Source organism: Watersipora subatra, chromosome 3, assembly GCF_963576615.1.
Source record: "Watersipora subatra chromosome 3, tzWatSuba1.1, whole genome shotgun sequence".
NCBI lineage: Eukaryota > Metazoa > Bryozoa > Gymnolaemata > Cheilostomatida > Watersiporidae > Watersipora > Watersipora subatra.
In genome coordinates, this window is record NC_088710.1 from 12,740,326 (window position 1) to 12,766,759 (window position 26,434).

The following is a 26,434-nucleotide window of genomic DNA, read 5'->3' on the forward strand; positions in this document are numbered from 1 at the left end:
TCGCGAATAATGAATTAAACACCACTGACTAGTTGTCACGCTTATGTATAGGGAACAGCCTGTCGTATTAAGTATAAACACTGAATTAGAAGGCTCAGCCAATGAACGGCAAGGAAATGGCTATGCTTGGTTTATTACACCGATGTTCTGTGATCTTATCATCTCAGCTGCACATGAGTGTACAAATTGTCTAAAGGCATTTTATAACATTAAAATAGATCTGTAGAAAGTAAGGAACGTAATAGAGAGAGCGTATCCGTGCGTGCGTGTCTGCGCAAATGACTTGTGTTTCCACACGTTTTGGTCGACCTCATCTAAACTTCCCATACATGTTTCACGCCTTCTGCCAGGCTAAAATGTTTGGTTTGAAAACTTCACCTGTTTTCTGAAAACCAGCTTCTTAAACACCCACCTCAGAGGCACCTGATAAAAAATGTGAAAAACCATTGCCACCGCTGGGCATGATGCTGGTCAAATACAAATTGTAACACACAGCCTCACCACGTATCACATTTTATGCTTTATCTACATTCTCAATGTATTATACCAATTACCAAACTGTGAATTTCAGCAGGATAATACAGAGATATTCAAAAACAGGCTTTAGCAGTCTATGAAATATACTCCTACATATTCGATGAAAGCCCATCCAAGTTTTTAATACCTAACTTTCATCTCATAGCTTTTGTGCCAAAAAAGGCCTTTGCGAGTGTGTTATCTTCAACATGCTGATGAGATCTCTGGTGTAGAGTGAGCTTGGCTAAATAACACAGATGATCTACTGTACAAAGAGTTAAATGTTTAAAGATTCACAGTGAGTGAAACTATTCACCTTTTTAATTTTATATCCTAGCATAAACTCTCTATTTCTATGACAAACCTACAACTTTCACTCAATGTGATTAACATTATTCAAAGATAAACCATAAAACTAAACATTTCACAAGAAGGTTAATTCAGGTGAAGGTCAAAAAGAAAAGTAAAAAGTGAAATTTTTTATGACAAAAATGGTTTCTAGTACAAATTTGAATTACATTTTTATTTTGTTGTAGAGCCTACGCATTTCGTATCATTTCATACGTGTAAGAGCTTGGTTAGTGCAAAAAATTTTTTGCTACTAGCCTTAAAAAATCTACAAAAAATACTGAAATGGTCTGCAGCTGGTTCAGATGTTAGAATGCTAGGATTTTAAGCAACTAGAAGATAATCCAAGGTGCAAAACAACTTCCTTGATACTCTTCCTACTCCTAACTGGAACCAAATAATAAGTGACGGAAACAAAAGTATGAAAATATAGAGATGTTAAACATATTACCATAGCGGCCTATTAGGTTCTGTCTATGAGCTATTATCACTCCGCAAATTTAGCTCAAGTTCAACTCAGGACAAAACACAAATTATTCAACACTAATACCCTGGTAATCTTACGTGCAGTCATAGATCATCAGACGTAATAAGTGTATGCACAGCTATTCTGAAATGTAAAGAGGTGGCGGACTATGGGTTATTAATGTGCCGGTGTTCTTTGCTGGATGTCAGCGGGTTCAAATCCTATACGATGCAATATATTTCCTAACCTCCAATCGTAGCTCTGGACAGGCTGATGGACTCAGTATAGCTAAGATTGACTGTAAATTTTTAAAATCATTACAGTGGCAAATAATTAGGTGAAATTGTGAATAGAGCCAGAGAAGACATTATATTCAAGGCAGTGCACCTGGTTCACGGAAGCTTATGATAGTTTGGAATTGGCCTTGACATTGCTATGACATTTTGTGAGACTCATACTCGTGATCTTGTTGGTAGGTGAGTGTTACCCTAATTTGTAAGCTATAGCTGTTCCTAATTTTTTTTCATGCTCTATTAAAATGCTAAGATTTAATACCTTCAAAATAGCGGATCGTATTTTGATTGAGCTTGCAAATGTGTGAACCTTGTCACCACATTGATGGTAGTAAAATTATAACTGGTATTAGTTGAAGATCAACTCACACAAAATTTCAGTAGATTGTATTAGAGATCGTATCAATCAGGTTATGTCCATTTTAATATTGAAACATAGGAACAGCTTGGGCAGCAGCTCATTGCAAGCTTCAGGCCGAATATACCCGCGTCAAAAGTGTTTCGTTGACGACTGTACGGCCCCCCAGAAGCCTAGCCTGAGTAGCCACGCATTTAGCCTTATATTCTGACTGTTGCCATGGCTAACCATCATAGACTAAGGGCTGTACAAAGGGGGAGTGTTTATAATTGAATGAATAGAGCATTTTAGGCTGTTGCAATACCGGACATTGATCAGCTGAGCTCATTTCTCTTCATCTACTTTTTAGCATTGGAATTTTTGGTTACATAACAATGTTCTTTTTTTATAAAGGGCATTTAGACTATGTAATTTAGAGATGTAATTTATCCAGTAAATTATGAAAAAATAATATTACAAGTAGGCATGTATATATTTAATTGTCCGTAATGTTCTGAACAAATGTAAAACATTTTTTCATTTTGGTGGAATAGGGTTAATCTTCGTCTATTCAGTGCCATTACAAATAATTATTAGATTATTAGTTATTAGCAAGCTAAAATAGTCTAATCAACATTTTTATGTTATAACATTAATAAACAATAAATGCATAACTGCTAAAAAACTTGTATTGGCTAGTTGACTGCAATCGTGATTCCCTATTGGCCGGTTTAATGAAAGTAGTTTCTATTCGCCAATGATGTGACTGACCATGACCTTAGCATGGAGTATGACTGATGAATTACTGTTGCCTCAGCCAGCTTGTATTCTAGACAATTTAAAACTTAAAATGCACCCAAAGTGTCTTAGCATGAACTTCTGTGCCACAATTTCTTTAACCGTATGATGGTCTCCAGTTATTTCAAACAAACAAAAGGAAGCCTTCCACCAGCATCAGGGCATCATGTCATTTTTGAAGTTAAACTTTAATAACAGGAAAAGCTGTTACAATGTTTGTGACATATTACTATATTGTATAATCGCTCTTATCTTAACTAAGGGAGAGAATATTTAATAGGTATAACAGTGTAGAAATGTTAGCAAATATGGATAAAACACACAGGACATTCTGCCCTGCCAGTCAACACGAGTCGAGCAAAACCAAGGACACAGCATAACATAACACAAATATGTTACCACCTATCACCATATTTGTTCTTAAACCAGAGAATGGTGTTGAAATGATGCACTGTCAACTTAAACAACAATCATACATTTATATGGAATGGTTAATACAGTAGACTTTATAATAACACAGAAGGTTACATTCGAATCTTTATCGTGGTTGCCAACAATAAAATATCATAAATACATTTGTAGCTTGTCTTGCGCAATTCCCTTCGACTCCGCATGACTGCTCTCTGCAACATTTGGCATGATGGTAAGACACATTGTTTTGAAATGATGACAGACTTGTAAGAATACGAGAAAATAATCACACAAAAATAACCTGATGTTTACCGAATCGTTCTTCGGTATGATGTATACTGGCTGCCAATAGATATTTTCTAGTAACTCCTTGAGGATGTCTGACGAGAACTAGTGACTCATGAAATATCGCAGACTCCTATCAACCGAGTTATTTCAAAAATGTAGAAAAACAATTATATTGATTTTAGTTATCAATTGTTCAACGACATTAAGTACAACTCAGATTGGTAAAGCAACTCGCACAACGGAGTTGCGCTCTTTCGTCTATTATGATAAACAACAAAGTTCCGTGCATCAATAAGCATGAAATTGGAAAGAGATTAAAGGTAGAATTGTAGTTCGCTCATTGTCTTACCGAGAAACAGGAAGTGGCCATGAGAAAGACTAGAAGTGAAAACCTTAACAGCAACCGCCTCCGCTGTTACCCGAGTTGCCGGCTTGTCCAGAAGCACCGCCCGCTGGGGGTGCGTGTTGAGGACCAAGCTTTATGCCATTGGCCTACAAGAATTGACATTTAACATTTAGATAAATCATCTATCGACGCTTAATATTTAGACCAATCAGCTGCGAGGTAAGATAAGTACGCATATCAGCATTAGGAAAACAATGAGAGAAATGAACACAAATGGAGTATCTAAAAACGAATATAAAAGCCAGTGATGATGACATAAATGCGATTGACAGAAGGTAGATACTTTGAAAGATCGCCACGGACCGGCATCACAATGGCAAAGTTCGATAAATATTTGATCGATAAAAATTAAAACATCGATATCGTTGAGATAATATTGCTTGACAAAACAAAGCCAATACTAAAATACTGATTAATTTGTGCGAAAATGTGGCCATATCGTCTCAACAAATAAATGATAGACAATTAACAATCACGCAATACATTTCCAGTAATCGATTTTTTTGATACAGCTAAAAATAAAGACACAAATATACAACTTATTTTACCAACAATGATATGTTTCCTGCATGGCTGCTACAGTTATTAGGTTTATCAAAGCTACAAATGAGATGTCATGGATTGATTTAAAAGAGGTCATTTCTGGTGGAGCAGGTCAGCAGACAAATATCGTAAGTTGATATTTCATGTAGACAGACTTTAAAGCAGATTATTTAAACCACGGCCATGGACAGTGGCTGAAAATTGTAACCTAGGAGCAACACGAGTTACTTTCAAGTAAAAGTCGGGATAAGTCTGAGGTCCTAAAGTCTGAGGTATTAAAGATGTAGTTGCGTCAAAAAAGTCAATTTAATGAAATTAGGACCCATAAAAGGCTAAAACATCAGCTACAATTTGATGCCATTTTTGTCTTTGTAGACCAACCCTGTCCAGAGATATATGCGTTTGAATGAGGCCCTCTTTTAAAAAGCTCACGTTCCAGCGGGTGCCTATTTCGTGACGTCACAAGCAAGGTATCTGAAACGAAACCACGAGCGATAAATATGAGGTCGCTTCGTTAGCCAATCATGAGCGCGAAATCTTTATATAGGCCGTAATAAATGTTATCACTCGTAAAACGGGTTGTCTGTGATCTCGAAGAATCTCATCGTCAGAGAATTCTCAACGTTACTGATTCAATGCGTTTCAACAATTACTAAGTTATACATAGTTTTGTATAGCGACTGCGACTCAGAGTTATTTGAGCAACTTTTAGTAAAATATTGGAGTAGACAGCCTATGGCTGTTGACAGGCGTCAGCAGAGTTTCGCTGCAGAGGAAGACAGAATGGAGGTAAATTAACTTAGAGTCTTCTATACTTGAGTAAATATAATATTTTTATAGTCATAAATACATTTACTAATTAATAAAATGATAATTCTTTGCTATCTCCAATCATCGTTGCATAGCTTATCTGCCGTTTTACCTAGCTTTAATATTTTTTCCGAATTTTCTTTGGTAAATTAGAGTCATGATTACCAATTATTTTCACTCGTAGGAAGTGGGTAAAATCGATTGATCATTGCAAATCTTTAATTTCCAGAACCAAAGCTTCGAATCGTTAGCTTGGCTTGCTTGTGCCCTTATTAAATGTTTATTCGTTTTTAAAATTACACTCGCAATCTATTTAACTCCTAATTTGGAAGCTGTCAATAGATACGCTTTAGAATGACATATCTATGAATGACATATATTTATTGCATTTTTTTTACTGATTACAGAATGTTTATGTCGTCCCACCAGCCGAAGAAGCTTTGTCAGTGTGGAAACTGCCATAAAGTGGAAAGAGAGACTTGAATGCGTGCTGCATAAGCCATGATGTTTTGTTTGAGTTTGTTGCAGTAGATGAATTTGTCTTATTGTATCAGCTAATACTATCTGAGTGGCCACGACTTAATGAATATTTTTAATAAAAGTTTTATGCCGAGATGAAAATAATTTTGCTTGTAAAAATTATATAATAAAATAATATTGTTGAAGATAATGCAAAACATGATTTGCAGAATATTGTAGTGATATGGTATATGGATGTCCGCAGAACTGGAGAAGGTGAGTTCAAATCCAGTTTGCAGCAGACTTCTCATCCTTAACACTCTATCCCTGTCTATATTCTTTTCAAAGACGTGGCTTGCTTATTTCACTTCGATAGTATTCGGTAAGAATACTACTAGTAAGAAACTAGTACGTAGACGGTGTAGGCAATGATATACAGCCCTGCCCCAAAGATAGGCGACAGGCATAATGTGGGCGGGGCTTATAAGAGGCGGTATATCGTTAGTATAATGGGTAGCTGCTGATACAAAGACCGCGTTCTACATAGTGACTTGACAGAATTACCGTAGACCGGTAGAATTGGTAGTCGGTACCCAAATGTTTACACAACATTTGGAGAAAGTGAGTAGAACAAATTTTCAATTTTCGTTATTTGAGGCCTTTGAAACATTCATAATAATGCATCTGTAGCAGGATTTAAAATTTTATTCTAGCCAACATGAGCAAATACAAAATAAGATATATGCCAATAGAGCCGCGTAAGACTAGACTTTTATCGCAAATAGCCGATGTGAATACGAGAGATAGAGACAGGTTGCCTAACGCGTGACATCATTTTGGGCAAGTCTGGGCACGTTTTTGTGGCCTGAGCGTTTTTACGGCGATCAGATTTTTTCGGTTTTAATCTTCAAATATCTTGGCAATGCGATCGCGTAACACAAAAAACAACATATCAACTGATAGAGAAAAAAAAAATGCTTTCTTTTAAGATCAACTTAAATTTGACGCAACTACATCTTTAACACCGAATTTGATAACAGGACATACTAACTGCTACTCTCTGATTTTATCTTATAAACCTTTCCAAATACTTACACTAACTAGGAGTGCTCAACGGAGTGGTATTTCTAAGAAATAGCCAAGGATAAGAATTGAGCAATTAATTATTATACTTGTGTAAATATAAATATCTATTTATTTAAATTATATCTAAATAAATTAGTGCTGTGAGCAAAAACATTTGTGTACAAGACAATAATTTTGTTCAATTTTGTTATTTTAATTAAAATTTCCAATGAAGCACCTTGTTACTGAATGTTGATTTAAGAAGAAAGTGAATATGGAGTTGTTTCAGCCTGCAATGCACTTGAAATATGCTGAATGATAAACACTCCAGACTTTTATCCCCATAACACTCAAACATGTTTCATTAACAAATAATAAAACAAAGATTAGTGTAAAGCTTAGCAACATATTTCCAAAATCGCCCAAATTATATAACAAGGCATGACTCGAGTGAGTCGGCCCTTTGGCAAAGCGACTGTATTCTGATAAATTTTCAATGTTTACTACTTGACCATTGGTTACATTAATCATTAAAGAAATAATCATAATACTACATATAAATAATTAAGTTATCAATACACATATAAATAATATACATGTATATAAATAAAATATATATGTGTATATATACACATGTTATGACAAAGTAAACTGACGATGTATGCCCACTATCGATTATCACTACCACATCTGTAGGCCCTGTCTGATTACCATTACCATTACCATGAACATCACATTTCAACATCAAATGCAGCCCTTAAGATTCTGCGAAGCCTGAGATTTATGCATTTAAAGAAAAACAGAACTCGAGCTATGAAGTACCGACAATATGATGATCTAGTATCCCTATTATCTAGTCTATGAGCTATGTGAGTCATTGCTATACATTTAGATAACGGACTGATCACATGATCGCCTGTTAACCATGACTCACCAAGACTATTGACATAGAATAGATCATAATCAGGTACTGATCAACTACTCCACTAGCCGCTATCTAGCCAATAACTTCAAAAGTTACGCGCTGACGCTGCCTTGCGCAGAGGAATCTTGAGAAATCTCTATTAATGGAATGACTGATAAATTGTACAAAAGTGTTTAAAGATGAACTTGTACTAAATTTTAGTAGATTTTATAAAAAAAGTGTCGGTATTTTTCTATCATTTGTGATTGCTTCTGATGTTTGAGGTACCGTACTTTTCGAACTATTAACCGCACCCTTATATAAGCCGCATCTGCTCCATTTTCTATCATTTGTGATTGTTTCTGATGTTTGAGGTACCGTACTTTTCGGACTATTAACCGCACCCTTATATAAGCCGCATCTGCTCCATTTTCTATCATTTGTGATTGCTTCTGATGTTTGAGGTACCGTACTTTTCGGACTATTAACCGCACCCTTATATAAGCCGCATCTGCTCCATTTTCTATCATTTGTGATTGTTTCTGATGTTTGAGGTACCGTACTTTTCGGACTATTAACCGCACCCTTATATAAGCCGCATCTGCTCCATTTTCTATCATTTGTGATTGCTTCTGATGTTTGAGGTACCGTACTTTTCGGACTATTAACCGCACCCTTATATAAACCGCATCTGCTCCATTTTCTATCATTTGTGATTGCTTCTGATGTTTGAGGTACCGTACTTTTCGGACTATTAACCGCACCCTTATATAAGCCGCATCTGCTCCATTTTCAAAAAAACGAAGATAAAACAATACATAGGCTGTACCTTTGTATAGGGTGCAAAACTCAAGACGGTGCTTTTTAACACGGCAGCAACTTTGCTAGTTAAAACGGAACAGTGCCGTCAGGCACTGTTCCGTATCAACAGATGCTTTTTAACCCAGTGCTTAATGGAACAGGCCCTTAGGTGTTGTTTCCTTTTTTTCACCGCTAGAGGCGCACTAACCGGAGATTCCGGTTGATACGCCCTAGCGGTGGAAGAAAAAAATCACAGAATAGCCGCATCCTTATATAAGCCGCATGGCTCAAAACATCAGAAAAAGTAGTGGCTAATAGTCCAAAAAGCACGGTAGTTTGACTGCCAGGATGTTTCAAGATTAAAATTGACAAAACTTAATCACAGTTTATACACTCGGATTCAGCGAAAGTGAAATTATGATGTCTAATAATAGTTGCAAAGAGACTGACAGAATAGAGACGCGTATCTCTGCAACTTGAATGTAATAGATGATATCAGCTATAGCAACGATAGCAGCTGGTGACTTCATTTTACACGTATTTTTTTCGGAGCTTTTTAACCGTGATCTAGTTTTGTTAATTTTAATTATATTGAATTTTGTTAGTTACATTGACTTAATTTGGTTATTTAGTAACTGTGGATATAGACTGCACAGTTTGGTCACGGCAAAAGCATTTTACGCAGTTCTAGGTAATTATTAAGGTATCCACATTTTAACCGAGGTAAAGTTTTGTCGATTTTTATCTTGCAACATCCTGGCAGTCGAGTTATCTCAAATATTAAAATCAATTGCAGACGATAGAAAAATACCGATAGTTTCTGATCAAATCTACTAAAATTTTGTGTAAGTTCATCTTTAATGGAATCGCCTCTTGAGCTAAAATGTATATACATCTGCTTAAGAAAATATTTTCCTACCTCATTGTTTATGTCAAAAACACCATCTTGAATCTTTTGATAAATTTCCTTGGCTGTGTTGATGAAGGCATCCTCCACATTACTGGCTGTCTTAGCTGAGGTCTCCATGAATATTAGCCCGTGTTCCCTGGCAAAGGCCTCACCTTCCTCCTTGGACACATCTCGTCTTGCTTCCAGATCACTGCAAATCAAAACAATTTCCTTATGAGGTCAGTTGACCAGTTTTGGCCTGACTCAGGTATTGCTATAAGTAGCAGTACGGAGATGAAATACCTGCATCAATATTAACCAATAACCAATAATCTCTCTACAAATCCAATATTGATCACGACGATAGTACCTCGGTTTACCGCACTAACAAATGTGATAATTTGAAAGTTTTTATCACTCAAGTATAAATATCTGATAATATTCAAACAAATCACTTTTATTCATGCCGTAGCAATGTAGCAAATAAATTCGACCAACAATACCTATCTCAATTCTCAATTATAATGGTGATCAGCCAATCACAGCTCAAGATCAGCATCACAGCCAATCATAAGAAAGGCCTGTAGTGTGATACTCAAACCCCAAAGTGTAAATATAAATGTGATACTTCTATTTACTAGTGTTATTAAATTTAATCAGTCTCTTCTTTTAAACACTAACAAATATATTTTTATCAGTATTTTTATATTAAAAGAAATAATAACCATGTAACACGAGTAATCTGGTTTGAGCCAGTTTTTACTTTAGATCAGGTGGATCAGATCGGCCTCCGGAATGGTTCTTGATTTGTAAATGCAGACGTCTCTAGTTTGGATCATTGTCTCTAGTGATTTCATTGTTTAGACCAGAGTTTCAAAGTGACCGTCTGAAGGTACTATATATGCTATTATCCCAACTGAAAGCTTGATACTACCATGTTAATAGTCTATAGAATAACTTGCAAGTACTAATCTATATATATATTTCTCAAAGTATGTCTGTATGTCATATATCTGTCTGCATTCCGGCTATAGCTATTATTAGAATAGCCTAGCTGGGCAACAATGCTGACGCAATGTCATTGCCTACCGGCATTTGAAGGTTACTAACTAGCTTAGTAAAATTTTCCATTGGCAAAGTGGCAGGCCACTTGGCAATGACCTGCCACTTGCTGGAAATTTGCCTGCCAGCAAGTGGTAAGGAAACCTCATCACTTCACTGTTTATAAGCTGATTTTTAATACCTGGGCAACGCCGAAGGCGCAGCTAGTTTACATATATGCACAAGATTTGATAATCCATCACATTGTTTATAAAATGGATGTTTTATAATTATATATATTACAAGGCCTGTTGAAAGTCAATATCACAAATATTTGCTATAAGATAAAAGTCTGTCCGCCTGTCCAAATCCACAGTTAGAAGTTAGAATAAAAGATTGCTAGAATCAGGATTCGAACTCACAACATTCAAGATGGTGGACCAACACTAAAAAAACTGCACTAATCAACGCCTTTTGGCATGATAATTGTGCAGATAGATATTAACCTTATCTACACGGTCAATACTGTTTGAAACAAATTAGACCATGAGACAAAAAACATAAAATAGTAAAGTAAATTATGGGTATTGAAAGAAAAAGATCATTCTTTCAATGAAAAAACGCTGTTCTATAATGTAAATTGGTAGGGTATTGATGATAGTCGTCCCGTGTCCTTTATTGGCACACCTGACGATCTCTCACAGCACATCAGACTGCCAGGGTATGAGTGTAAATCATTGTTTGTGCATAAACGAGCTCTTGTGTTGTTTGTCAACCGGCAGGTTGATGAGCAATAAAAGACAGCAATAAGACCATTAATCTAGTTGTTCTACACAGATTTGCACAAATATTGTCAGACAACCAATCAAAGTTCCTGGTATTAGGGCATTACCTTCGCTGACTAAAAACAGATGAACAAAAATATGCTGGTTTAAAGTGCATGGCACAAGAAAATTATGCAAAGTAGCAATTTTTGTGCAACTGCCTAGTAGGGTGAAGAGGTCTGTGTTGCGAAGATCAGATCCCCGCTACGGAATCGCGTTTTCATTAGCGATAAAGGTATCTCAATATTCTTCATTTTATGGGCAGTGTGCCACAATTTAAAACTAAACTGTTTGAAAATTTGGCACTATACTTGTTATCACACTGTCTCTTTCAAACGATCACAGATTGTCAGTGGCAGAGTTAAGTGAAAAACCATACCTCGCAGGCTAAAACCTTTAGGTCATTCAAAGTAGAGTTGCCCCGATTCTAATATCGGAATCGGTATCGGTGCCGATATGGGTGTTAAGTATCTGAATCGGTATCGGCCGATCGTTTCTTAAAAAATCGGAAAATTCAGATACTTTTTACAGGTCAACTATTTAGCAGAAAACTGTATTTTAGCCTGCTACACTAATAACAAATTATCAGCTGCAAGTTTTTTCTTTTTACCTAATGAATTCCAAGCCTGTCACACAATCTATTTCATGTCTATAGCCTAATAAACATCCACACAGCTGAGGAATATTTTGGCGTTAGTCAGGACGTAATCACAAAGTGTGGTATTTCCCAATTACAGCGATATGATTTATTGCAGCCAACCACGAACAAAAGAACAATCATGAGAAACATGAATGCAGAGTAATGTTTCTATTTACTAGCATTATGAAAGTAATTTGAGCAGCCGATGCATAAACCCATAAAGTTATCTATCTGTCTCTTGATCCTGACTATATGATGTATCGTTTGTATCGCATAAATTAATCTCAGTGGCTTATCGGTATTTAGCCTGTCCTCCGTCATCTGTGGCAAGTGAGCCTTCAGTACTACTGGCTACATCGATAGTGATAGAAGATAAAGACATCTCACTGAGATAATTGAATCACTAACGGTAATTAAACGAAACATTTACTTGCTCTAAACAGTACAGGCGCAGCAGTTCGTTCAGCAGTAGAAGAAAGACTTAATTATCACAGATAAAGCTGTACCACTAACAGTAATTACCATTATTAATAACAGATTTCAAGAACCATGGACTGCTTTGTTACTAGATGCACGGTATGGCAGTATATGAATGTTTATACATGTATGTCTTTTTTCCATAAATCCAAACAAATAATACATGAATATTTATATTTTCTTTGCATTATATTTATATTTGCATAATAAAATTAACAATTATCTATGCAACCCAAAAGATCTGAACCGGTATCTGAATCGGATTATTTTTCAATAAGTATCGGTATATCGAATCGGTATCTGAATCGGCTGGTGAAATTAGAATCGGGGCATCTCTAATTCAAAGGACACAAACCCATATAACAATACAAATAGTCCTCCCTTAGTGACTGGCTCGCTTAATGATGACTTGGAGTTGCGATGTACATGTACAGTAGCTGGTGTAAGGCTAATAAATTTTGTAGATGAAGTATTATAAAACAGACCTATTTACCCTACAGGATGAAATTATTCGTGGAGTTAAACTTCGCGAGAATTGTCTTTTCAAGCATATTCGCGGACTAAATTATTTGCGGCTGAACACATTTGGGAATAAATCCATGAAAGCAGCTAGCAATAGAGTAAAACCTTCACGTGCGTACACCACGTGTTTAGGTTTCTATTCAGCTAGGAAATTTATGTCGATCATGGTAAGCTATAAATTTTTGACTGAATCCAGAGGTTTTTATGAATATTTATCGATGTGGAGGCTTTGGGTAAACCAACAACTTGTGGTAAGTTATGAGTTTTTTCAACGTAAAGAACTGCAGGAGAGATTTTTGCGATGATGACGCCGTGCCGAATTCCGAATAACTCTTGACAACCTTGAATAATTTTGTAAAGAAGTCTGAAGCATCGGTAATGGGCTTAACTTGAAGCCCCGACGAAGATTTGGAACTCAGCTACGTTTACTAACTCTGTCTAACGACTAGTTTTTAATTTGAGGTAGTAGTTATTCACCCTTGTGTTAAAAATAAAACCAGTTATTCGCGGATTTCAATAATTCGCGGAATTGATAGTACGCGAATTATTAAATCCATTGAATAATTTCATCCTGTAGGGTATATAAATCGCAGTGTTTGTCTGTCCGTGAGTCCAGTTGTAGCAACACAGTTTTAGCAATGGAACATCTGCTGTGCACTGGATTTGAACTTGGAACCTCCAGTTCTGCAGACAGGCATTTATCTGATACACTACACTGTCCAACTGGCTTTACTATGGAATAAACTGTGTACATACTCATTACACATGCTAATCTTTGAAGACTTCATGCTTAACACTTCACCCAGGATAATGCCAGAACTGTTGACCAGAAGAAAAATGCTAAAACTCTCATGGACAGCAAGACTATTACAATCAGTATAGATCTAAAGAAGACACTGCAGCTGGTAAAGTATGAAATACACAGAAATAAACACAGTACACAGAAATAACAAAACGCCTTCATTTAAAAGTTAGGATGGTAAATTTTGTATACAGTATGTACATGTAGATTAAAAGTAAAGTTTTGGTGCAAAAATGTTTTTATTACTCGTGCCATGCTGGGCATTTACCTAATGCTACATATAATTACTAAATGAAAAAATAAATACCATGTAAACAAAGAATAGGTAGGCAAAATATGTAACATCTACCGCAATGTACTCTACGGTAGCCTAAAATTTGTTTATGCTCTCGTACAAAAGCCAAATAAAAAGCCTATACATATATAATAAGGTAGAATACTAACAAACAAAATGTTTATCAATTAAGGCTCGAAGGAAGAAAAAAATCCATTTAATGATGGAATCACGTAACGACAGTCTTCAGCATTTAACCCAGTAGTTAAGTGAGGACAATTTCTATATAGCGTAAGTCACTGCTATATTATGCATGACAACTATATGATGCCAAACACCAAAAGGCTGCCGCTTTATAAACAAAAAAAAGCTAAAATATTAGTCTGGACAAGCATTCACCAAAGCTCAACAAACTATGATAATCTCAATAAAAAGTTGTCTAATTTTTTTAAACAAACGAGATGACAATTCTTAATGAAAGTATAGTGGCTGGTAATGTACAGTAGTTTGTACTACATGCATGTTGTACGTTGTTGTATGTCATTCGCTTAACAGCCACTGAATTTGCGAAAAAAAGTCAAGTATTTAACAAGCGAATGAATTTTCCTGACGTTTCCTTTACAATGTCATTTTACCTGAAACGAACTGTCGCGCAACTATAGCGCGTGTGGGTCTAGCGGAAAGCATTTCCAACATGTCGGTGCTCAGCAGCTTGAGTGCCAAACACCGGTGTAACCAACCTTTAAATACTTGACTGCATAGCAAATGGTACCTTGACTTGCAAAGAGTTACTAACAGGTAACTCTAATGTTGTTACAATATCTCACTCATTCAAACAAACTGATCACAAAAATTGCACTTTTGTCAGGTTTTGAAAACTGCAAAAAAGTTATATATGCATAGATCTACATTCTGCGTAATTACTTATAGCAGGTTTTAGATACATTATAGTATGGCTATAGCAAGAAAAACACACTCAAGATAAAGTTATTTTGATAAATTCCTCAAAAAAAAAACTCACACGTACTGACGGCGTACCATTACCTAGCTTTTCCTTGCTTTCGAAGGACCATCGCAGAGCGGATGTTTGGTAAAATTTGATGTTCTGCAAACCTTTAGAAAAGTCGTTAACAAAAATATTTTGCTGATGATGGTAATAACGACGTCTGAGAACTACTAAAGGTTGATGTTTATATCTATGGCTTGGAATAAAGTGATATTCTAAAGTGATAACAACCGCCTCCGGTAGCCGTTGGGCAAAAAACTGTTCGAGTTAATGATGTTGAGGTCGAGTTATCTAAAGCAATTTATCACTGCGTAGGAACGGACCAAACAAATCCATTCGAGTTAACCATGTGTTCGAGCTATCTGAGGGCAAGTTATCTGAGTTTGAATGCATATATGATGACGAGACTTAACCTGACCACCTTAGTTGCAGAGTTTAACATGTGAATCGAACTCACCAAACTTGATAGCAAAAGAGGTCAAAGTTTATGTGTTCCCTCAGAAGTTGATAAGTGGTCAACAACTACCCTCTTTGTTACTAAGCTAACTACCCTCTTTGTTACTAACCTAACTACCCTCTTTGTTACTAACCTAACTACCCTCTTTGTTACTAACATAACTACCCTCTTTGTTACTAACCTAACTACCCTCTTTGTTACTAACCTAACTACCCTCTTTGTTACTAACATAACTACCCTCTTTGTTACTAACCTAACTACCCTCTTTGTTACTAACCTAACTACCCTCTTTGTTACTAACCTAACTACCCTCTTTGTTACTAACCTAACTACCCTCTTTGTTACTAACATAACTACCCTCTTTGTTACTAACCTAACTACCCTCTTTGTTACTAACCTAACTACCCTCTTTGTTACTAACCTAACTACCCTCTTTGTTACTAACCTAACTACCCTCTTTGTTACTAACCTAACTACCCTCTTTGTTACTAACATAACTACCCTCTTTGTTACTAACCTAACTACCCTCTTTGTTACTAACCTAACTACCCTCTTTGTTACTAACCTAACTACCCTCTTTGTTACTAACATAACTACCCTCTTTGTTACTAACCTAACTACCCTCTTTGTTACTAACCTAACTACCCTCTTTGTTACTAACCTAACTACCCTCTTTGTTACTAACCTAACTACCCTCTTTGTTACTAACATAACTACCCTCTTTGTTACTAACCTAACTACCCTCTTTGTTACTAACCTAACTACCCTCTTTGTTACTAACCTAACTACCCTCTTTGTTACTAACCTAACTACCCTCTTTGTTACTAACCTAACTACCCTCTTTGTTACTAACATAACTACCCTCTTTGTTACTAACCTAACTACCCTCTTTGTTACTAACATAACTACCCTCTTTGTCAGTAACTAACAAAGCCAAAAATCATATCTCTAACATACTTAGCTTTGGCAAACCTCACAAATTCCTGATTATTGGATAAATAACATCAACAAGAAACAAATGTGGCAAAAAACTCAAAAATGAAAAAGGGAGTTGTCATACCCTGATAGCTAACACGATAATTACAATCTTACATTCATACAAGTGCTTGATTGGAAAATTTGCTTTTCAGTTATAACAAAAATGTATGAATTGAAAATGAAATTCACTATATAAAATACAAAAGTATTTATAGGGTCATAGGGTATGACCGCTTTTATACCTCTTATTGCCGATGAGCATGATGACCATATTAGAGTTCGAGTGCTGCCTTGCGTCTTCGAGCCAGGTGGTTAAATGGTTGAATGTGTCCCGCCTAGTAATGTCATAGACTAAAAGTGCTCCGGCAGCGCCCCTATAGTATGACCTCGTTATCGATCTGAAAGACTCCTGGCCAGCCTAAACGATGAACGACAAATGATATTGTATCATAAAATGACAAAGGGATAGAAACAGCTCCCAATGCCTATAAACATTACAACGAATATTTAATAACAGATAGATCAAGACTATGACAATAAGATGTAATCATATATTATGAGTTATCTGGAATCTCTTGAGCAAATGGTCACAATATATTTTGTACTAGGATACAACATATGCAGTAGTGACCCTTAAAGGGAAAAGCCGAAAGAAGAATCATACATTATAAGAAGTTATCTTCTTTGCCAAGAGAAGACAAATCTCCTTCTTCCTACAGTTTTAGATATACAACGATTTTGTGGTTTTAGGTGACATAATATGATGATTGGCATGACACTAATAAACATGTGATGCATTACTCATGACAATCATTTTTAATGGAATCACACGTTCTAGAAACAAACACTTGCTAAGACAAACATGCAAGATCAATACATTAAGCTACTCATGTGACATAGAGCCACCTAAAATGTGAGACAGATAGCTCTCTGAATAAATGTTCTGACATTTCAGCTACAAACTATGCATTTTATATAGTATGTGAGTCTATGGCAAGTATTGTATTAAACTGTACCCACTACACTTGTTATTATTAGTATAGAGTTCGTTTGTAGCTTTGAATTTTACATTATCTTATTTACGTTTAGTCATCTAGTTACTTTTGAATATAAAGATAGGATAACTCACTTCTTATATATATTTTATATATTAATACAAACTGTGCTACCCGGCGTTGCCCGAGTAATAAAAAAGTCTTTGGACAGAAAATTTATTTTTATATAACATACTGTATACAACATTTACCATTCTAACTTTTAAACTTCATATCATAAAAAATAATTCTAAGCAGTTCAAATGAATTAAGAGGAAATAGAAGACCACTATAAAGGTTTTCAAGCTTTTTTACACAACTATAACTTTTAAATTTCATATCATGAAAGAAGTGTTTTGTTGAAATTAGGAGGAAAAATAAAACTGTAAATGTGTTTACTTTTTGCTTACTGTCTTCATCATCATAGATAAAAATGTTTTATTAAAAATAAACACGATCTATATCTACCTGCTTTTATTTATAGTATATAGTATACAGTACAGTCTATGGTGTAAAATGTTAAAAAATACTTTACCGAAGTTGTTATCTCAGCTTGGAATGGATTAAAGTTCACATAAATTAATTCTAATGAGAACAACTGTTTTAGATCTCGCACAACTCGGTACTCGAACAACTTTCTGGAACGGATTATGTTCAAGAACCAAGGTTCCACTGTATTTTATTCGAGCACGAGAAAACAAAGAGGTTTCTTCGCGAAAAATTAAAAAGAAAAATGAGAACACTATGTCACGGAGTATTAGCTGATGCAAACATGGATGGGTTTGTGATGTTAACATTGTTATTATCGACAACCACTGAAGTATTGTGGCATCAACGTCGAGATACAACAATATAGTGAGAACCAGCCTTTAAGAGGCAACAAACTGATCAACCGAACCCTTTGAAAAGTAGGTCATATATAAGCTTTTGGTGCCATGAGGAAGTCATGCAACAACTCACATATATACACAGCGGACCCTTTCCATACGATTTTAATTCATTCCAGTGTTGGCATCACAAGGCGAGAACTTTATATAGAGGGGTATAGAAATCCATGGTAAATATCTAATGCAAACATCCACTGGTAAAAATCATCGAAATTTTATATACGTAGGCCTACTGTACATATTAAAAATTAGTAACAAAATAGTACGTTAGCCTTCGTAGCTATAGTTACCTATAGTGACTTTAGTGTATTTAGGATTTGCAATAAAATGTAACGTTGCAATGTACTATGTGCAGTACGATCATTGGGAGTTCTTACTTTCGAGGCAGACGCAAAACATAAACATTGAGCTTAACTTAAATGAATTTAGCATACTAAACACATACTTAACTCTCTGAACCCTGGCAGCTTTTGTCAATGCGTGTCAGTAACCCTGATCAATTTGTCCAACGATCTGAAGTTTTTAAACTTCTATTAAACAAAGCCAAATGTGCTCATAATACAATGATCTTTGGTAAAACACTATTAAAAAAGTCGGGCAATCCACAGCAAATGTCATCAAACAGAAGAAAACAGTACCTCACCATTATTCGGGCTAAAACTATAAAAATTCGTCAAATTTCATAAACTCATAAAAACATTTACAGTAGTATCATATTCATCGAGCACATGTTTATCATCATTTCATGACTCAAAATATACTGGAAAATTATAATCAGTATCATAAAATTCTTTATATGCATCACAATCATTTATGATCTACCAACGAACAAGTCGTATAGATTTTTTCGCGATATCGTTCTAGTAAAATGAGAGAAGCAGATAAAGATACTTTAAAACAGTTAAAAAAGGAAGTGAAATTTCTGATCTGTGCAAGAAATCATTTGATTGTTTTACTTAGAAACAGCTTTTGTAAACAGAGCCATGTGAATGCCGGAATTCCGGTCGTTAGGGATTTTAACACACTCCACACAATGCCAGAAAACCAGCCATTAGGGTTCAAAAAGTTAAAAGCTAAGATTTACAATTTAATTTTTTATGATTTTACTGAGCTTCTACTTTTTTATTGGTTAAAATTTTATCACCTATCTGTTTCCGGTCTCGTTTCCGCAATAACTAAATAACGAACAACGCCAAACTAAGAAAGATAAAGCATTGTATCTCTTTCATGCGTTTTGGGAGGAATTTCGGTGAATAGCATATCGGCATATTTGTTATTCCGATATATTCAGCATACCGACTGTCAAATTAGAATTTCAAGAAAAAATTCTGTTAATATTGTATGGCGAAAGATATTTCATGTGGAGAGGGCAACAAATCCTCGTGTTCTACATTGTAGGGCAAAAAAATCGTATAACGATGTCGTCGTAACCCGAGGGCACGCTGTATATGCTCACAGCATTACAGCAGACATGAAAATGCAACAAATGCTAAAGACAATAACCTACCGTATCCCATATCTGTAGCTTTATCTGTTTGCCGTCTATGTTGATCATCCTAGCCCCAAATTCCACACCTACAATAACAATAGAGTTGTATGATAAACTCACCAGCTCCTCACTTAGCCCTGCAGAATGTCATGCAATAGCTTTTGATATGAATAGCAGATCTGAATATAGATTCTATGAAATTCTTTGCAAAGCAAATATCGCTCTGTCTCTAATAATAATATGCACATTACTTGAACACAATCACTGTTGCGTGAAACACTTCAATTTTCTGACTAGTAGATACCTAACTAGGAAAGTCGAAGACAGTGCAAGCCAATAACCAATTTGTAGTAGGTTGTGTGAAAAACTGAACTATTACATTATAATGGTTAGGTGTTGAAGTCCATATGCCTTATCTTGTTGTGTCACAACCAAATTGTGTCACAACAAAATTGTGTCACAATCTTTTCTCTTTGCTAAGCGATGAGAATATTCTGCTTTCCATGTTGATTATGAATAGAAAAATGGCCGGCGAGTGTCAACAAAACTACCTTACAATGAAAAGAGCAAAGCTGCCCACCACCTACAGTCTAACATGAGGCAAGCCATTAGCAGTTCAGTCAATGTGGGTGGTGAACATGGTGAGTAGTCCAGGAACTAGTTCAGACACGGAACACCCCCAACATTAAAGGTAACAACTGCATGGTATGTTTATTGCGGTATGCCATAAACGCGCTATATCCTAATGCGATATTTATTTTAATGAGCAAAGTATCTATGTCATTATCATATAGATGACACATCTATTAGCTGTATTATCTGTAATATGACAATTATCGATTATGGTTATTTATGTCGACGACTTGTCCAGATGGTCTGACAATAAGTGAGCTCGTGATCTCTCTTAAGGCTGGTTCACACTGTATCCAGTATGTCAGCATTAATCCGGCAATACCTCAGTGATCGTTTGTGATAACATTGTTCACACTATCACAAACCCATCTGTGTTTACATCCGCGAAATGTCTGTGGCATAGTGTGCTCATTATATCATACAGTCACTGAAATACTGGGCCCGCAGCAACTAACATAAAGATCACGCAATCTGCGACCGCCAATCACCATCACCGAAGTGGTGCACAATGCACGCACTGTCATGGATGCACTGCGGAATATGGGAAAAGTTCGATAGCTAAAATGTTTTCTGACATCTGTGGAACCTCTGTGGCCTCGGTGGGACCAACGTTAACGAGTTCACTTGATCTAAGAATAATCCCTGAAAGGATAACCCCTACATACTGCTATACAGTGTGTACCAGGCTTTAAGACAGTCAATTTATATCCCATCAAAAGCTTCTACAGCTTCCAATCAACTTCACTTACTTGTAATATGCTATATATTACAAGGTTTAGTAAATCAGAGTATCAGGTACTATAGCTGATAGCTGTAAGACTCTTCAGCTATAGTACCTTATGTATAGTAGCTGCAACTGTAAAGGAAGTTCATAGAAAAACGATTATAACTTCATTACTTGGCACATAAGAGCAACCTTGGCAATGTCAGCTCTGCAGGTTCGCTCAACACAGCGCCATGCACCTACCTCTCCCAAGGATTAGCGTGGTCAGCAGAGGCTGACAAACCTTACAAGTGGCAGCAATAATTGACCTGTTCAACAGGCTGCTTGTTTACTATTCCACGTATGATCGAAGGCAGCTGTTCATACTGCACAAAAACCTGAACTCTGGCTCCAACTTTATGACCTAAGGTAAAAACATACTACACACAGCTTGTGCCTTTTAAGTTCCTGAGTCATATGAAATCAGCAGCTAACTTTTATGGGTCATCTCAGCTTGTTACTGTCGCTACATGTCAGTGTTTAGTTGAGCGCAAGGCTTTGAGATCCGACCTCTCAAGATGATGATACTTTACGATAACTGCTGGCACATAAGTCGAGACAAGCCAGCTCATTCACCAGTCTTAAACTGAGCGGTAACACGCTGTCTGGTCAGTTGTTCAATGGTCACACTTCATGCCCAGCATAAAGTTTTACTTAGTTTCAATACAGCGATGATGTAGAAACACACTGCCATATAGCGCTGCAATACCATTATGAAAATAGCTGTGTTGTTCTCATTCGACATAATTCAGTGGCGCTGTTTGGAAGCGACATACTCATGCAAAATACTATCCTTGTGCCATGGAAACGACCATGGACATCACACTTGTCTGTATGCATAGGTTTCGCTTTTTTGTTGTTTCATATGCAGAAACAACACATCGACATAAGGCGCCACACAACCATCACTCTACTACAGCGCCTTATGGAAACACGATCTGCTCGCTGGCCCAGCGTAGTGATACGATACGGGTGCGCCTAAGTGTTACTACACTGTCGCAGTATGGCAACATAGTATCAGTGTGTCAAGGAGCAGAGGCTAACATGATAATAACAGCGAATCTTTTTAATACTTTCTACTTGGTATCGTTTTGTGCATCCAGTTGGTAAGAGATAGTCTAAACTCTAGGGATATGCGACTCCAAACATAGAGTGCAGAAATGACAGTAATAAATTTGGCTGCCACCACAACTCAATACAGTTTCCTGGCATGCTACTGCCTAGTGATTTCCATTTATTAGATAAGCTGGTACCAAAACAAAGACATTTTCATATCAGGCGATGGATTAGCTTTCCTTTTGTTCCTTACCAATGCAGCTGAAACAACCACCACTCCACACCTGAATTTACACTATAATTACGTACTTAGAAACATAAAGGACATTGGAGTCTAGTGAAAGTTTAGCTCAGAAAGTGCGAGTTATTTTCGGAAAGCAAGTAACAAATCATAATAGGAACAATGAGTCACGCATAAAGAAAGGTCATTACAAGCTTACCGACATTCTACACACGTGCCTATTAGAGTCAACAAAGAAATATTTCAACGCTGGCAATCTTCTCATCACGTGCCTATTACGCAGTGCAGTAGTAATTGTTTTCTTGGTGTGAACTAGTCTAGCTACCAGTCGGCAACATGTAGGCCCAGTAGGTTCATTAGACATAATGTTAGGTGCACCGTGTTTACACAAACAGGATTGGCACTTGTAAGTACCTCTAATGCCATGTGACTCGCTGCTAGACTTGACCTCGGCCCAATCCTAAGATCTTAGAATCTATTATAAGATATCTGAGACAGAAGTCTGACAAGGTAAAAATACACATCTGATAGCTAATGTTAGATTTTTTGCTAAGTTCCTCGTCCATTGTGATCGGGTACAACTCGAGCACGAAGTTGGCTCGTTTATTTAGCACTGCTTGCCAATATTTTACAGAGGATAGTCGCCAAATGACATTTCATTATGCTATAAACACTGCCAAACATATACCGTAATACACAAAAATAATGGGACAACTTCAAATAATAATTTACTTTCTCATGTAGGCCTACATGTGTGCATTATTTTGTAATATTACGCCGTAAACTGCTTTTTTGTAAACGAAACCCAATTCTGATGATGTCCCAGAACAACTTGAATTCTATTCAAAATAGGTTTGCTAGAGAGCTTCTGATAGTAGTGTGTATCAATTCGTAAAAGATGACTTTTCAATTGTGTGATTATTGTTGTCCCGCCGTGGCAGCAAATGATAACAAGTTGGTATTAACATAGAGACTAGCCAGAACCCCCTAAACATCCCTATAATCATTTGAGTGTTTCGATATACCTATTTCTGCTGGTTAATATGCTTGAACACAGACAAAGCTTATGAAAAAAAAAACGATTTTTGGTGCCAAACAGCAGTAACAGTATGAGCAATATGCAGAAATAATGCATAAAGCTTTGGCAATCGGTTTTGGTGAAACCACAGACATTGGTAAAACAACAGACATTGGTGAAACCAAAGACACCGGTGAAACCAAAGACATTGGTGAAACCAAAGACATTGGTGAAACCACAGACATTGGTGAAACCAAAGACATTGGTGAAACCAAAGACATTGGTGAAACCAAAAACATCGGTGAAGCCACAGGCTTTGGTGAAATCAAAGACATGGTTGAAACCACAGACATTGGTGAAACCAAAGACATTGGTGAAACCACAGACATTGGTGAAACCACAGACATTGGTGAAACCAAAGACATTGGTGAAACCAAAGACATTGGTGAAACCAAAGACATCGGTGAAACCAAAGACATCGGTGAAACCATAGACATTGGTGAAACCATAGACAATGGTGAAAGCACAGACATTGGTGAAACCACAGACATTGGTGGTCATGGTAGGTAAAACAAATATCTGGCTTGTTGGTAGAATGCACATGGTAAACAGGTATTATACCTTAAAGTAGAATATTTAGCTCGTTAACGCATGACAGTTCACACAAACAATTTGACTTCACCTGATTTGGAAAAATCAACAAATATGAACCAGAGGTTGTCTAAAGCTCTGTACAAAACAGCTCCCTCTTACCGATGGTCAAGTCGTGTACTGGCTGAAACCTTTTGTCTGTGAACTGTAGTAGAAGGCATGACTTGCCCACACCTGAAATACCCGATAAACCATGCTAATTAAAATCATAAAGTCTGTCTGTATCTACGTAAAACATCACCAAGTTTACTTTGTACATGTTGACTAGAAAAGAAAATATTTCATACTTTCCCGATGTGACAACACAGATTGATGTTGTATCAATGAGCTTGTGCTTTGGCCCTACTTGCTTTTAGTTAAAGTTACCAAAAAACTTTTAGTTAAAGTTACCAAAATCGCTTGTGTTACACGCAAGCGATTTTTCAGTTGTTTTGACATTCAAGACGTAACTGAACGTGGACTATCTAATAAGGATCTGTCAACCTTGGTGAAACTGTGCCCAAGTCACATGTGCGCATCGACCTTATGACAAACATTTGGCTATCCGGTCTTATCTAATTGAAGTAAATGAATCTTGGTACTGCCTCGCCTTAGAACCAAAACAAAAAGCAGTCATCAGAACGAGTCTTAAGTCTATAACTTCATAGAGTAGGTTTTATTGGACGCAGTATCTTGTGTAACTAGCTCTACTTGTGTAACCTAGCACCTTGATACAACGCCCTTTGTCAGACATTAGAATCACACCTCAATTGAAACATGTTGTCATCGTAATGCACCAGAGAGTTTATACGCTTTATTCAGTAATCATTACTAACTTTAAAGCAAAGTAAATTAACTATCAATAAACCAATTAGACTACACCTGAGCACATAGTTTTTACAAAATATAGATAAGACAAAAGTCAGTTTCACAAAGACTTGTTTAATATTCTGTATAAAATAGTAAATCATGCATGGAAACCCAAAGAATGAAGGTAAGAACTTCGCTGCCCCCAAATGTTCTATTGTTTTAAACTGCTCCAAATGTATGAAACTTTCCTAAAATTTCAAAGAGCACTTAACAGATGCTCTTGATAAATTTTACAAAGGGTGAAAGTGAATTCTGTTTGAATAGCATGTATGTGTGAGAGTCAACAGCATCGACCAATCTTGTCTCCTGTAAACTTAAATGATGTGTTACTAATACGTAGTCAGAAAACTTCAATTAGACTAAATACTCTGTTTGATGTAAACCAATATAATAAATCATATTCGAGTAATAACATAACTCGAAGACATCACTAAGAGATAAAGTGAAGCCCATTGTAAACATCAAACTGACATCCGAAAGTATTACAAACAATGTCACAGTCTGAAATAATTTATAACCTTACAGATTCAATTTATAAAAATACCTCACTAGTTTTCGATCAAAAAAACCCTTACAAACATGCTTAGTACAAACATCGCAAGGTCGCGCATATTTGTTTGTTTCAACTTTGGCAAGTGAAAAGGTGAAAAATTTCGATGCTCAGGGATGATTACAATCAACAGGCTTTGTAGTCTTAAAGTTAAACAAATACTTACACATATTTTATCTCCAACACACAAATAATAAATTGGAAATGTATCAAATATTCGCGACTTACAATCCCGATAATATATATTTAGAAAACGTTTTTAGTTTAATATAATAATACTAAACAATTAGTTTTGCTTGAAATAAAAACTGCCTCATATTTTTGTAATTCTAAATACAAAAACTGTTATAAATAATTGGATTTTTAACTCCGCTTCATCGTTCTTTAGTAGCTTATATACAACGTAAACGTGTACTTGAGAATGGCTTTAGAATTAAAAACGGAATACTTAGAAGGCCTTTACATATAATATTAGGCGTAAGTAAAAAGTTCAATTGTTTGTTTATCAAAATGATTATTTATTCAATGACCAAATTGTAGACAATATGAATAGTTTTTTTATGATAGTTCGAGTAATCTAGAATCAGGTACTGCTTTATGTAATGTTATTTTCAAGCTGAAGAACAACAAAAATATATTATTATCATTACCTGTATCTCCAATAATAATGTATTTGAAGAGATAAGAATATGACATCTCAACTGTTGGTTGGTAACAAACTGTCACCTTAACTTTCTACAGGTTGTGCTTTGACCAGCTCCACAATCTGTCGATCTTAGCTGTTAATACGCCGTAGCTTGAAATCCTTTACATAACTGGCGAACTAATTATTTTTGTGGACTAGCAGTCTCACTATATGATAAATCTTAGCCTATATAAACAACGTCAATCTTAGCGAGTCGGTTTAG

General features: G+C 36.1%; 1 protein-coding gene across 1 annotated transcript; it reads right to left on the bottom strand.

Moving 5' to 3' along the window:
- Positions 1-2,927: 2,927 nt before the first annotated feature.
- On the bottom strand, positions 2,928-26,328 carry LOC137391245 (ras-related protein Rab-2). Its single transcript, XM_068077659.1, has 7 exons — positions 26,177-26,328; positions 24,230-24,301; positions 19,784-19,851; positions 16,598-16,773; positions 9,365-9,545; positions 3,807-3,949; positions 2,928-3,381 (listed from the first exon to the last, which is right to left on the bottom strand). Exons 1-6 carry the CDS (start codon positions 26,220-26,222, stop codon positions 3,851-3,853), a joined length of 642 nt encoding a protein of 213 aa, XP_067933760.1. The 5' UTR covers positions 26,223-26,328; the 3' UTR covers positions 2,928-3,381; positions 3,807-3,850.
- Between the last annotated feature and the right edge of the window lie 106 nt (positions 26,329-26,434).

Coding starts and splice junctions, on each gene's coding strand:
- LOC137391245 (XM_068077659.1), bottom strand. CDS start 26,222: ATGTCATATTCTTATCTCTTCAAATACATTATTATTGGAGATACAG. Junction 19,852..24,229: donor AGTACACGACTTGACCATCG/GTAAGAGGGAGC, acceptor TTGTTATTGTAG/GTGTGGAATTTGGGGCTAGG. Junction 16,774..19,783: donor AGCTACAGATATGGGATACG/GTAGGTTATTGT, acceptor TTCATCGTTTAG/GCTGGCCAGGAGTCTTTCAG.